Source organism: Neolamprologus multifasciatus, chromosome 9 (genome assembly GCF_963576455.1).
Source record: "Neolamprologus multifasciatus chromosome 9, fNeoMul1.2, whole genome shotgun sequence".
Classification (NCBI taxonomy): Eukaryota; Metazoa; Chordata; class Actinopteri; order Cichliformes; family Cichlidae; genus Neolamprologus; species Neolamprologus multifasciatus.
The window spans coordinates 5,594,665-5,609,704 of record NC_140447.1 but is presented as its reverse complement, the minus strand read 5'-3'; the positions used below and the strand labels follow the sequence as shown (position 1 = coordinate 5,609,704).

At 43.0% G+C, this 15,040-nt stretch overlaps 1 protein-coding gene across 2 annotated transcripts; it reads right to left on the bottom strand.

Moving 5' to 3' along the window:
* Positions 1-4,290: 4,290 nt before the first annotated feature.
* On the bottom strand, positions 4,291-13,355 carry LOC146510887 (zinc finger protein PLAG1-like). 2 transcript variants are annotated; one of them, XM_085173220.1, is made up of 3 exons: positions 13,252-13,355; positions 8,590-8,946; positions 4,291-8,397 (listed from the first exon to the last, which is right to left on the bottom strand). In XM_085173220.1, exons 2-3 carry the CDS (start codon positions 8,835-8,837, stop codon positions 7,218-7,220), a joined length of 1,428 nt encoding a protein of 475 aa, XP_085029346.1. In that variant the 5' UTR covers positions 8,838-8,946; positions 13,252-13,355; the 3' UTR covers positions 4,291-7,217. The 2 variants fall into 2 exon arrangements, with proteins under 2 accessions (XP_085029346.1, XP_085029345.1); XM_085173219.1 differs by lacking the exon at positions 13,252-13,355 and adding an exon at positions 12,995-13,245.
* Positions 13,356-15,040: the final 1,685 nt, after the last annotated feature.

The following is a 15,040-nucleotide window of genomic DNA, read 5'->3' as shown; positions in this document are numbered from 1 at the left end:
GTTACAGTAACACACAGTAACACAGTAACTGTGTTACTGTGTGTTACAGTAACACACAGTAACACAGTAACACTGTAACGGTGAGTTACAGTGTTACTGTGAGTTACTGTGTGTTACTGTGAGTTACTCTGTTACTGTGGTGTTACTGTGAGTTACTCTGTTACTGTGTGTTACTGTGTTACTGTAACTGTGTGTTACAGTAACACACAGTTACAGTAACACACAGTAACACACAGTAACACTGTAACGGTGTCTTACTGTGTTACTGTGTGTTACAGTGTTACTGTGTGTTACTGTGAGTTACTCTGTTACTGTGTGTTACTGTGTGTTACAGTAACTGTGTGTTACAGTAAACACACAGTTACAGTAACACAGTAACTGTGTTACTGTGTGTTACAGTAACACACAGTAACACAGTAACACTGTAACGGTGTGTTACTGTGTTACTGTGTTACTGTTTATTACAGTGTTACTGTGAGTTACTGTGTGTTACTGTGTGTTACTGTAACAAAGTTCTCAGAGTGACAGGGTGAAAACAGACGAGCTGGATTCTTCTCTGTTTGATTTCTTTTATTACATGAATAAAACATTGGAGTTGTCAACTGCAGCTCTTCTATTATAGCAGCAACATATGTGAATGAAATCAGGTTATTCTGCCAGGCAATAAATAATCTGCTTCTTTGGATGATGTCAAAGCTGCAGCGTTAACATTTACTTTACACAACCTATAAACACACACAGACAAGTGTGAGCTGTATATGTATTTGTGTGTTTAGGTGATACTTTGCCTATAAAAATACAACAGTAGTTTGTAAGATAAATGTCAAAGTAAAAAAAAGTAAAATATGAAGAACATTAAGAATTTGCAACGAGTCGATCGTCGTCACAGGATGCTGTTTTTAAACGTGGCTGGATGCAGCTCACTGCTATCAGCTTCCCAGCATCAGCGTAACCTCCCAACACAACTCAGTCTGTGGACGCTCACACGCAGGTGAGCGCAGGGGGTGGGGTGGGGGGGCTATATTAAAGGCAAAGACTACAAAAGTCACAGTACAAGAAAATATATGAAGCTATAAGTACAACAAGGCACACACATGCCAACTTTTCAGCTACACGGGATACTTTGTACAACGATACAGAGAGAGTAAGGAGGTCTGTAGCACCTTAAGGAGCTTTAGAAGATGTTAGCAGCTTGATCCAATACCAAAATATATTGCAGTGTTTTTTCATAACATTCAATAAAGTTCACTGGTACCATTGAAGCTTATAAAGAAGTTTGAATTGGTCTGTGCCTCTCATTGAAGAGCAGCTCCTGCCTCAGCACGTGCACGCACACACACACACATGCACGCACACACACACACACACACACACTCTAAAATACTTGTAATCAGCTTCGATCCACTGTTATTGCTTCTCTGTCGTACAGTCCAGAAGAGTTTTACATCACAGGTGTAGCTGCAGCTTTCAGACAGAGACCACGAGGAGATCAAGTAACGGACCACACCGAGGTGTAAAAATGACAGAAGAGGACACACTCATGGAGTTAGTGGACACGTCTTATTTTTGGAACATCGAAACACTCTGCGACACAGTGATATTATTAAGTAGCTTCGTTTCAGCTTCACTACACTCTGACATAAAGCAGCGTACGAACGGTCAAAGGAGACCAATCAAACAAAGCTGCGAAGCAAGAGGCCTCAATGAGAAACACAGAGCAATTGTGCAAGTAAAGCAAAAATGACACTTTATAGGAAAAACACTGTCAAAAATTGTACCTGCAAAAATAAAACATTTATATTGTATTTACATGTTATTGTTCTCTAACAGAGCTAAATATAGAATCTATACATTTGTAATAAAAGACTCGATGCTGCAGGAAATAAACGCATCCCATTTACAAAAAGTGCTAATAAAAAATAGCGGCTTGCTAACATCTCTTGTGAAACCACAAACATTCACAAGATCCAAAGAGCAAACTTCCATAAAGGTTGGGAACATTCAGAATTCCACGTTTCACACGACCTACAAAAATATGGTTTCCATTGGTGTTCGTCTCTGTTCACTCACAAAGGAGACTTTCTGTCATTATTCGCAGAGTTTTGGAGCTCAGAGAAGAAAAGTGAGGTAAATTAAAACACTATTGGGTTATACAGGCATCAGGCGCGTCACCACACGTGTGTGGAAACCTATGTGGTGGGAGGGAAGTGACGACTCAGTTTCTGTGAAATTCACATTTTCTGTAGAGTGTGCAGCCCAGCAGCTCTCCAAAGGGGATCAGGTGTCCAAACAGGTTCACTGGATGAAATAAGATTTTTTTGTGGCTGTCAGCCCCCTGCAGGGCATGGACACAGCTACACGGAGTCAAACCACACAAGAACGTGACGCTATCGCACTAAATCCGATCTATTCCCCTTCAGGGCAGGTGTGGCTGACGCTCGTGGTGAAAGCAACAAACATGAAGCAGACCTGTCACGCTGTATTGTAACTGCAGATACCAGAGTTTAAAAAAGACCAAAACGAAAAACAACTCATATCCAGCTACAAGAAATATGAAACGACGTATTTATACCTTCTCCACAGTGATGAGCATGAACCATCGTTACCTTGGAAACAGCAGTTTCAACAAGACTTGACGCTTGTTTAGGAGATTCTGTGTGGGGTGGGAACACTTCTCCATCCGTCAGTTTGCTGTGGCCCATCAACCAGACTGTGGTGACAGAGTAACATACGAGCTACGAGGTTTGGATATGTCAATTTAGTCAAGGGCACAAACACACAGGCTTTATTCAAATACACACACTTCCCCCCCATTAATGAGAAACATGTCCATGAAGAAGAAATCTTCATTCACATGAAAACACCTCAGAGAAACTCTGTCAAAGTGACGAGTGGTGACGTACCCCAACCCCACAGTGTTTCTCTGTCTACACATCACCACTCTAACTGGAACCAGTACGCCATGGGTGTACGGTGCTTCCTTCATACTGGACACAAACATGGAGCGCACTGCCTGCTATGTTCCACGCCATCAATGCATTCATGCAGATGGAGATGGTTCGTGAACATCTTTGAATCAACTCCATACTCAGTTATGTACAAAGGCCGAAACTCAGAAATCCAACCGAGAGCATCGTCTTTGGGAATTCACATCCAGGAAATGAAGATGAGCCTGCATGTCTGCAGCCAGCTGATCTACAGTTTCAGTCAGACTTGAATGATTCCTGAAGGAAATCAAGAATTACAGATGTTTACGCCCGACCACTTAAGCCTGCCAGCAGCACGAGTTCATGCTGTCACAGAGTTACTGTTACAGTCCTACACCGTGATGCTTCAATGTGTGACTACAAGCTGGTACAGGTGAGCTCTTATCCATTTATCAAGACCTTTAAGCATCTTTCACTCCAAAGGTCAAGAGAACCAACAGCTAACGTGGACCACGATGCATCAGCTGTGTCTGATTTATACGAACACTTGTTGTTCAGCTGAGATCTGATGCTGTTCTGAACCATGTCACGAGAACGAGCCGATTCAGGCACCTGGACCTGAGGCAGAGCTACCACTCACTGCTGCTTCTGACCGAGCATCAGCCACATCAGCCCGAAGGAATTTAAAGAAACCACATTTCAATAAAAAACAATCCAAAATCTTTAAAATTAAAGATCCAAAAACACTCCGTGTGTTAACTTCTACCAATTGGACTTTCTTTGTCCAGGATTTGAGGTTTCTAAATGAAAAGCACTGTGTGGATGAACTGTGACATCTGTGACGTCAAGGACCAGAGCTGTGAATCCTTGAACGGTCAGACAGGAGCAGAACTGTTTCAGTCTAACATGCTGTACAGATTCTCACCTCAGAGGCAGGTTTCAGGACTAACTGTCAAAGAACTGGTTTCATCTGTAAAGACCAATTAAGCACTGCAGTAAAATGTTTCCTTATGAACAGTATTTCAGTTATTTTCACACAGTCATAGTAAACACAGCTGTGTTGTTTTAGTGCTCAGATCTTCATAGACGTAGTCAGCAGAGACTAATGTACGACTAATGTCTGACCATCAAACTGATCTGTGTGTCAGCTGTAGCTGTTTTAAAGGTTGTTCAGGGGATGCTGGGTCACAACACTGTGAAACGTTCCCTTCAAGTCACACTTTTTACAGCCTTTTAAAAATGGAACGACAGGATGTGACAAAGTAACCAGTAAAAACCAAAAAGCCTTCATGTCACAGTTGTATCAGCAGCGTGTTTAGCTCTTTGTTCAGAGATCACATCAGCCTGTTTGCTTTGTTAACACTTTAAATGACTGGACCTTATTATTCGTAGGATATGAGGATGAACGTCAGTCAAAGGGAAAACAGAAGTTTGATGGTTCATCGATGGTAACATTTGATACTCCCAGCATTTCTGTGTTGGATACTCAACATGTGGTCTGATCTCTCTGTATGTCAGAATCATCAATCAGTCATGTTGTAGGGGTTAACATGTTCACCTACACATGAAACTGGTTTGACTGGGAGAAACCCAGTCTCTGGTGGTCAAACCTTGCACAGTGGCCGTCCCAGATAAATGGAAAGGTTGTATGAGGCGGTGGGTGCCAAATGAAACGTGGGTCCATCTGCTGTGGCCCCTGAAAGAAGGAAGCAGCTGAAAATACTTGATGACATATCATCATGGTTTCGTTTTGCCTCCTCAGGTCTCAGATACCAGATCCTGAGGAAACATGGGTCACTTAAACCTCACAGCCTAGAGTCAGGTTAGTCTGTGCAAAAGACAACAGGAAGTTTATACAGTAGCAGCTGAAGGGACAGCATTCAGGAAGCTCCACTGGGGTACCACTGTCACTATGACCAACTATGAAACAGTTTTTCTACCACTCAATGGTCTGTTTTTGACCCCAACCATCACGTACTCAGCAGCACAGACCCTGACAGAGAGGGCGGGCGACACGTGGATGGGACTGTGTCACTGCTGGTCATTTTCTGATAACTCATCCAAAATTCACTTTCTGGTGTTCCTGGATCAGTGTGGAAACTGTGATCAGACCACAGGTTACAGGTAACCAATGCAGAAACTCTGGTAAGTCCAAAGGACGACTTCTAAACACTGAGCAGGTTATGAGGTTTCATTCTAGATGTGCCTACAGAGCAGCAGTGACGTGATGAGTGAAGCTGACTGATGATCTTGGTGTCAGGAGAACAGCTGATAACACTTACGATACAAAGTAACTGATGGATGTGCTTTCAGCAGCCAGAGGCACAAATGTTTGCTTTAAAGAAGAAGGTGCTGCTGTGAACTGTAGCAACACTACATGATGAAGTTAAATGGAAACTTTGATGGACAACTGTAATACTGCTCCTCAGTAACTTTGTGTACAATAGTGTGAATGAACCACAACTTTAAAGGATCCATCAACAACATGTTTTTACTGTTCTGTCGACTTCCTGTCTGAGCTCTGAGAGCAAACTGTGCTCCAGTAAGACTGGACATGCTGCCCACCGTCCAATAGTGAGCTCAGGAACAGCTGAAACTACAGACAGTATAAAAGGTGGACACGATGTGACGGAGGGGCAGGTCTGACAGTGAAGCCGCGCGTTCATTGGCTAACAACTTGTGACTCACACGTCTTTAGCCAATGAGCATATCACAGATAATCCTTTTAAACACAATACTGTTATTTTTAATCCAATGCAGCCTGAAACGAGTAACTGAGCATATAAAACCCAGCAGGAAGTCTTTACAGACGTCACGTGACAGAGATTCATGTTCTCCACGTCTACAGGACCAGAACAACACCTTCTCACTCCCAAAGCGTCACATTTTACGCTAGGTGACAAATCGTCAACATATTACGTTTTCGGCTACCCACCACGTTCCTAAATGACGACCTCGGAAAAATTAGGAAATATGAGAACCATATGGACTCAATCTACACATGTTCGCTCTTTTTCTTCAAATCGCTTAGAAACACACTATTTAACATAATTAAAGTCCTGGTTAAGCTCAGGAAAAAGGTTATGGTTAGGGCTAGGGATAAGGTTAGGTTTAGGGCTGGAATACAGGGCTGGAACGTCGATTACCGCGGGAGCGTCATTGCACTGGATTTCAGCCATAACCCGCCGCGTACCATAAGAACGCCGAAGGTCTCCTTTTGCGTTCCTCAGGAACGCCGCGGGACGTGACAAAACGTCGGCATGTTGCGCCTCGGGAGTGAGAACGGGCTCCCAGAACAGTTACAGTTCATTTCTATGGCACCTGTCAGGACGAACACCACACAGCGATGCCAGATCATAGAAACAGAAGTTCCCCGAACACAAAGCTGAGTTTTTGAGCACAGATCGAGAGATCAGAGGACGTTACTGCAAACACAGCTCTCACCATCTGTTGGTCATTTAAGATGCAGGTTTAAGGCACTTCTGCGCTGGCTTCAGGTTTCAGACCTGGAGTCCGTGTTTTATACTGCCTGTGGCTGAAACTGGGCAATCCACGCGCTGAGCACATGGTCTTACTACTGAAATGCAAATGTGTGACACAGTAAAGCACCTGGCTGCTCACTCGAGTACAGTCGAAAAAGAAAAGTTCATTTCTACTTTAATTAGAAATAAACGAACCATCATGGCTCCTCCTGTTATACTTTGGCTCCTAAACAGAAACCCTCAAAAATACGGATACTTTTAAATCTTATCACATATAACGATCTTTGAAGACCAGAAATCCAAAGTGCTGTATGAAGAACTAAACGCACGCGTAACAAAGTCAATCAAGTGTCTGAGTCGTAACACTTATCCTGTCAAATCACCTCAGTGTCAGCTCTGCTCATGTTGTTATGCAAAGCAGCCCTTTAATGTTTGCATTAAGCTTATTGATGAGATACAGAGAGAAGGGTTTGTTTCTTTGTGAGTCTGACTGCTTCATGTGGTAACCAGCAAGCATCTGATGTCTCTGTAATCACGGACAGATCAGGATTTTATTCATTTCTTTTTTAAACTGCCCAAGGCAACAAAAAAAAGACTCTAACAGAGAATAACTTACATTTGGCCCAAAACAAACCCTCATGATTAGGAAGCTGACCTGGCTCTGTGCTGTGTCTCCTGTCAGGTATCATAAATGGACAGATGTGCCAATTTCTTCAGTCGTGGGTCACTTGCATCTTGTATGGCGTTTAATATGCAGCTCTACATGTGTGTCAGTGTTTGTGAGTGGCATGTGCCGGCTGTACTGGGGTCACTGGAAAGCTTGGTGGAAGCGGGGCAGTGTGGTTGGAGTGCTCAGGTTGGATATGAAGGAGGAGGAGAGCCCCTGAAGGGGACTCTCAGCAGCCTCTGAGCCCGTGGCAGCCTGAGAGGGCAGCTGAACTAGAGATGCAGGCTCTTCATTGGGTAGAAAAGCAACACCCTGCCCCCCACTGCCCCCTACCTGATTGTACGGAGGCCCGTTGAGCGGCAGGAAGTTGAAAAGCTGTGAAAAATCCATTAGAGAGGAAGATAAGGCCAAAGAGTCGCCTGCAGGTGCTGCTACTGATGTGGACATTTTGGACATCTCCTCATTGGCTTCCTCCAGCACCCCCACCTCAGGGACCAACTCAAGTTTGGAGGAGGAGAGTTGGGCTTCTTGGGCTTGAGAGGCAGAGGATGGCATACTGCTCTGCAGCTCCATCAGGTAGGTCTCCAGGTCTCCCTTCAGATTCTGCTCCCGCTCCTGTGAGGACACGGCGTATGAGGTAAAGTTGGAGCCCAGTGGGTACTTTAAAGAAAAGGGATGCGTGGGACTGGAGAAGGGCTCGGTGTCGAGGACGGGGCCTGGGTACACGTTCAGCTGGTGCAGTCTTGGCGCCAGCATTCCCGGGAGCTCCCCCTTCACGCTCCCAGACGCCAAGTCGTAGACGACGGGCTCCAGCGAATCGCCTGGCTCAGTTTTAACCCTCAGCAGTTCCCGAGCGTGGCTCTTTTTCATGTGACGCGTCAGATGGTCCTTCCTTCCAAAGCGCTGGGCGCAGTACTGACAGAGGAAGTCTTTGCGTCCGGTGTGCACCACCATGTGCCGTCGCACGTCTTTACGGGTGTAAAACCGCCGCTCACAATGCTCGCAACGATGTTTTTTCTCCTTGGTCCCACCGGAGGACTTGCCAGCATGTGTTTTGAGGTGTTCCAGAAGAACCCCAGTGCTGGGGAATGGCTGCAGGCACACTTGGCAGGTGAGGTCTCCACTGTTGGCAGCATGGAGGGCAAGGTGGCGTTTGAAACCCAGCTTCGTGTTGTAGCTCTTGCCACACTCTTGACAAGTGAACGCCTCCTTGTGTGGATCGTGAGTGTGTAGGTGATTCTTTAAGTGATCCTTACGGTGGAACATTTTCTCACAGTATGAACACTTGTGGTTTTTTTCTGGCGAGTGAGTTGCCATATGCCTTGGAACACAGACACATTCTATGAGCACTCACAATTGTTGCAATCATGTTTAAAGTAGGCATGCTTTACACATAAACACAACAAACTAGAATTCAACACATCAATCTGACCACTACACAACATTACGTTACCAAAAGTGCAAAGAGAAAGCAACATGTTGCAGCCTGTTATGTACTGCTGCTTGTCTGTACCGTAGCAGCTTGTATTTGGAGACGAAAGCCTTGGTGCATTCAGGGTGGGAGCAGCGGTAGGGTCTTTCTCCTGTGTGAGAGTATGAGTGCACCTTCAACTTCTCCAGACTGTTGAAAGCCTTCTGACACTCCTGACAAGGGAAATTCTTCTTCAGCTTGCCTTCTGCTCTCTTGCGCCTCCCCAGAGGTACTGCAAGCTTGGCTTTGTCCAGGACTTGGTCACGGTGGCCCTGGGTTCCCGTGGCCATGGCACCCTAAGGCTGACCAGCTACATGGGCCGATGCACGGCGCCGGACTAGTGCTGATGTGATTATTCTGTCCAGTTTTATGTGTTCAGCACTGCCTGGACACAGGGATCTGTGAGAGAGGGAGAGAAAGGGCAGAAATATCGTCAGAGCTTCAGTGTAGGACAAGGCTGCAACACGGCAGGAGCTCCAATAAAGACCTGCAGTGAAAATACATCAACAGAGAAACGGGATAACTCCTGCAAATGATGTCAAACTGGTGACTAATAAGCACATTATTATCCTGCAAAGTACTGGTGAAAGATGCACCCAGCTCTCAGCCTATGGCAGCTGGAATAGACTCCAGGCCCCAGTAAGCCTCAGCTGGATAATTGGACCCTCTTCCTGTCCCCCCAATCAGAAACCATGACCAGGTTAGATTGGTAGCCCCTTCTGAACTGAAAACATGGGTGCAAATTGAATTTCTTTTGGATTTGCGTGAAAGTCTTACATACCGTCTCAAATGTATACAATGGACTACTCGTGATAACTGGTTCATTTAAAGTTACTGGTTTCCGTGTCCAAACCTTACTGCAAATATTTTCACTAAGGTTGAGGTAGATGTTAGGTAAGCTATTCCAGAAGCTGAATGTTGGCCCACTTTAGCTATTCTAAAAGAAATTCTGATGAGCCAATCGTCTCCAAGCTGCTGGTTTGAGGTGAAGCTGAAAATCTGTCTTTATTATTCCATCGTATGAGCTCAGTGCTCTTGGGTTTGAAAGCCTTACTTCTCCAAACATACGTCATCGTTGCGGCCAAATACCCATTTTGCTTGTCCATATGGGGAACTGGAGATTTCAGCTTGGGCTGAAGACGGTGATTTTGGAGCACAAGCTTCTTTTTGTTGCCATGGAGATCCATCAGTTTCCAGTTCATGGCAGGTTTGAGCCTTGGTGGTTCCTGTGTCATTCCTGAACTTCCCAACCAACTTCCTCTCATCTTAAAGTGATAGTTTGGGTCTTCTTCCAGACTTGGGCAAAGTGGTAACATACAGGATAATTCACACTGATATAATATTGTTAGAATGGTGAAGATTTAGGAACATGCAGCTGTTTAGATCCAAGAGACCTTCCCAACACGTGCAATTCTTCTCCTTAGATGTTGACCGAGCTCCTTGGACAGTACTGGTCAGTCGAGTCCTTTATGCTGGCAAAGGGACACGACCTGTCACTTCATCACTAGCATCAAGTTCTGGGCCTGATGGGTTCTGTCGACCCATCTGCAGGGATGCAAATCCAAAACAAATCCAAACTTGTGCACTCAGTTCTTGCTTGTTAAAGCCATCAAAGACGTGTGCTGTACAATCATGTCTAAGTCACAGAAACCTCTGAGCACAAAATCCTTTATTTAAATATTTTTGTAGGTCATATAGAAAAGAACCAGCCAGTGCGCAGCCCTTTCATTGGCCACAGTGGCACCAGATGGCTGAGCTGGAATCAATAATTTAACTATAATTGGATCTAATAATTGTTTTATTTGGAAAAAACAACCAGTGGACCTGAAGCCTGGCAAAGTGGAAAACTGTCTCGTGGTTTGACTCATCTGAATTTTTAATTCTTTTGTGTCCTGCGGGCTAAAGAGGAGCCAGACCATTGGTCTTTTTAACTAGTGCAGAGTTTAGCAGTCATGATGTGAAGGGGAATTAGTGACATGGCAAGAGGAACTTTCATACACGTCTTTTTCAGGGACAGCTTTGTTTGTTATACCAAGATAATCCAACTGAACCGTCTGTCAGACTTGTCTCCCTGCAGTCCAGGTATTTAAAACATATCACCACCGAGCAGCAGCTGAAATCCTACGTTAGACAAAAATGGGCCAACATTTCGATTTAATCACAGGTGATGTAACACACATGGTCTTATCCAGCCTTACAGAAATATATATAGATGGATCTAATAACACTAATAACGTGACACACGTGCATGTGTACATTTAAAAGGATGTAACATAAAACAAAGATGTGGTTAGTTTTATTTTGTTCTTTAAACAGAGAAAGGTCTTATTTCTGTGTGCAGGCTCCAGCAGCTCAGCCCTGAACATGAAGCTCCTGCTGATGCTGTGAGGTGCACTGAATCCTTCAGGATCAGCAGCTAACACCGACAGCTCTTCTCTTTCTAACTACACAATCTCACACACCAGTTAACACTGTTAACAAATGTTTAACTGTGTATTTAAAACTATTAAAAATAAAAACTATTAGTTGTACATTCTATTCAAATTCTATTCTAAATTAGTTTTCAAACACAGACAAAGAGAAGAGTTGTTCAGTGCACACAAACAGATCACATCTGTCATTTTCATCCATTTTTGACCAAAGAAAAAATACAATTATTTTATGTCAAATTAAATTTAGCCTGATCTGCAAAGTAGATCACACAGCACAATAAAACCTTGGAAAATAAAAACACTGATAAATAAAGACACCGGATGATGGTTTGGGGCTGATACCTCTATAATTACTGTAAACACATTTAGAATTTCCTTTAACTTATGAGCTGAAAATATTCACTAAATGATTCCAAATAACTACACAGGAAATGCTTGGTTATTTTGTAATAATTAAGAATTAGCAGAAGAACTTTTAATGTTTATAAAAAAAAAACAAAAACCATAAGAAAACATCAAAAAAGAGAAAAAATTACTTTTTTATAACCGTTTATTTTAGAGAAGTTACAAATGTATCTACTTAGTATCACTATTCTTTAGCAACATGATTAATTATTACTACGGTCACTACTTGTGCCTGTTTGGTGAAACTTTGAAGCATTTATTCCTGTTTTAGTGAAAGTGTGGAGAGATTCTTCTGTGTACAGAGTGCCTGAGTGTTCTGAAAGGTGCTTTCAAATAAAATGTATTATTATTATTATCATTATTATTCTTTAAGCAGCTCTTTCCTCTAATCCCTGAAGGTCTGAATGAATTTATGCTCTTAGAATAATCTTTATTCTTAGAAGCAAAAGGAAACAGACCAAATGTGTCTCATTCCAACACAGAACTGTTCATCTGTAAATGAAAAACAAATGAAATCGTTTCAGTCTCATCAGAAACAATAAACCGCTTTAAACTTTGTACAGAAACAAGCAGAAAGTTACTTCTTGGCTGATTTTAGGATCCGGTTATACCCGCATTTAAATCCTCATAATTTCCTTAAACTTTAATCAGTTCCTAATCTGATGACTCGGGTTGGACAGCGGTGTCCTCTGCAGTCTCTTTACGCAGCACGTCGGAACTACAAAGCGAGCGTGGGAGAAGCGTTCACGCAGACTTCGGCTCCGCTTTAATGTATGTAAGACAGGTACAGACAGACTGGCTCCTGATTGGACAGCACCGAACAAGTCTGTGGAAGCTTCACTTCACGTTCACGGCACCGTAGCCTGACATGTGAGCGGCTGTGCACGGTGGAACAGCGACAGGCACACATTTCATTAACAGCCCACGAAGTGTGAACCTGCCACACAAATCACACTGAGCCACAGTAACTTTAGAGACACTACGCGACACGCTGGGTCGCTCGGCGCTGCCGCGTTAGTTCTCCCTCCATTTTCTACTTTATTGACAAGAAACGGAGCCGCTTGTTTTCGGACGCGAGCTTCTGTGTCACACTGTGATCAATAGCGCGGAGGGGAAACGCCATACAGTCCACGGCCGCGGACAAAATGTCAGTGCGGCCGCTGCACGCTTGTGTCGCCGCTACGGTTTGTGAGGAGATGCTTGAACCGACACGAATGTTGACGCTGCGTGCGCTAAAGTGAGATCCACGGGGAGGAAAATGAACATTATTTGTCAGCGCGCCTGTTCGTGACGGGGCTCGCGGCACTGCCATTGTTATTATATTAGAAAAATAAACCAAGTGTCCAACTTTGCTCAAGTATCCTTCACGCCACTGCTTCGTGGGATCTTTAATATTCGAGAACACGCACCGTCACACTAATATCAGCAGTGACACCGCTGATTTGACATTTCTCAGTCCTTGTGCCCTGCCTTAGTTTTCTCTGTGGTCCAAAGCTGGGTACTGATTAACACTAACTTTTTCCCCAGCTCACCCCGCTCATAATTTAAATAACCCCGATATTTTAATTGAAGAACTGAGTAACCGTTTCCTTATTTTACACCAGACTTACCCCGGACGCTTTATCATCCTTTCTGTTGAGTTTTTCTTCACTTTCAACTATTTTCCGAATTTTTAATAATTTTTTTCTCATATTTTTTGCGAGACGCGGCGGGCCTGAAAATTGTTTGCTTTCTCCTCTTTCGAGCAGCCATTGTGTATGCGCTGCGATGCAACCGAACTTGGAGTTAGTCACACCCATTTAAAGTTCCGACAAGGCGCTTTTTGATTTGTGAAAGGCGCTGTCGTTTTCACTTTAGTGTCGCTTACATTGTCTTTAAATAAAACTCAAAAATTGGACTCGCCGTTAATCCCCGAAACTTCTTTTCGCTCCTGTTTTGCAAGGATACGAAACCTAACAGTTAGGGCAGGAATCCTATTGGCTCGCTGGATTATCTTTCTACGTTGCAGGTTTTTACAGCGTCTATTGGCTCATTTTGACGTCAGTCCTCGGTGACGTCGCGGTGCGCCGGTGCAGTAACCAGAGGCGGCGGTAAGGTGACAGAAGGTTGCGTTATCAGTTAGCTTCATGTTGCTCGGAGTCGCGCTAGCGTGGTTTTTGAGTCTAGCCTAGTTGAGTGTTTTCTAAAGCTGGCTCGTCTTCACTGCAGTGGATGCTAGCTGCTCCACGGGTCGCTAGGCTAACGCCGGGTTCTAGAAGGCACGTTGTAACATTGTGTCGCCGTGTTCAGGTAATGGTGAGTATTCCACTCACATTCAGAGCTGCTACAAAGTTTCAACCGTTTGGAGACATTAAAGAAGCTTTAGCTTGATACAATATAGAAACGTACTGGGGGAGGACGCTCAGCTGCACCAACCGTCGTTAGGAAATCTGCTAATTAAATAACAAGTGCTCTTTTTCACGCTTCCGATCTCCAGGAATCATTAAAACTGTGTCTGTTTACAATAGAAAGAACTGCCTTTTAATTCGGCATATATTTCAAACTACAGACATCATTCAGCTTTATTGAAGTTTCACCTTTTTATTTCACTCATTTGTTTAATCCTAAGAAAAACTGTAAACATGATATCTCCAAACTGATCACAACTTAACCTTTGTTATCCTCAAGTTGTAAATCGACCTGTGGAATAAATAATGATGTTTCATCAAACTCGAACTTCACAGTATAAACATTTTGGGGCGTGTATTACAGTAAAATGCGTTGGAATGATTTCTTGGTGCACAATAGTAAATTTAATTTGATTTTTATTTATTTAGGACAGTGCATGTTAATGAACATAAATGTAAAAAAAAAAAATTACATGAATGTAAACATACCAGATTATAGCCAAAGGCTAATTTCCATCTGTTGTCCTTAAACATAAAAAAAATAGACAATAATTCATAAAAAATCATCATTCATTCATAATAAAAACTCCATCACCAAACTTACACATACACACCATTCTGTTCCCAAATAAAACATTAAAATTATACAACTCATACATGATCACACACTTGATTTGTCCATAACCAGTTTTTAACCTTTGCCTTAAACAAATTGAATGTTGAGCATTCTCTAATAGCTGGCTGGAGGACTCACACCTAATGTTGAACACCTCAAAAACAGTCTGTATGTATTTTTCAAAACGCCCCTTAAACTTGAAGCAGTCAAACATATTTCTGGATGGAGTAGAGCTTGAATTAGCTCCAGAATTTAAATATCTTGGGGTCATTCTAGACCCAACATTATCCTTCAAGAGTCACATAAATAAAGTGTCCCAGGTACTTAAATTTAATAATCGAAATTTTAATCATATACGTAATAATTTAAATATGAATGTTGCAAAACCTTATTTTTACTCAATGATTGTCTCTCATATGGACTATTGTTTGACGTCCTGGTCACTTGCTTGTCCAACAACACTTAAAACTATTGAAAACAATTAAATAAGCACAACCACATGTGGAAAATGTAACAATTGAAAGTGAGCTAATGTGTATTGATCTTTAAATGTTGCCCACAGTAACAGTCCAGTGTTGATATAGTAGCTCTGAAATGCCTGGTTCACTGCAAGACAAGCGTCCATCATACATCACAATGTCTGCCACTGAAAA

What these genes read in the sequence shown, in the direction of transcription:
- LOC146510887 (XM_085173220.1), bottom strand. Translation starts at nt 8,837, where the DNA reads ATGGCCACGGGAACCCAGGGCCACCGTGACCAAGTCCTGGACAAAGCC. An exon ending in TCCAAATACAAGCTGCTACG is followed by an intron (nt 8,398 to 8,589) that starts GTACAGACAAGC and finishes CTGTGTTCCAAG; the next exon opens with GCATATGGCAACTCACTCGC.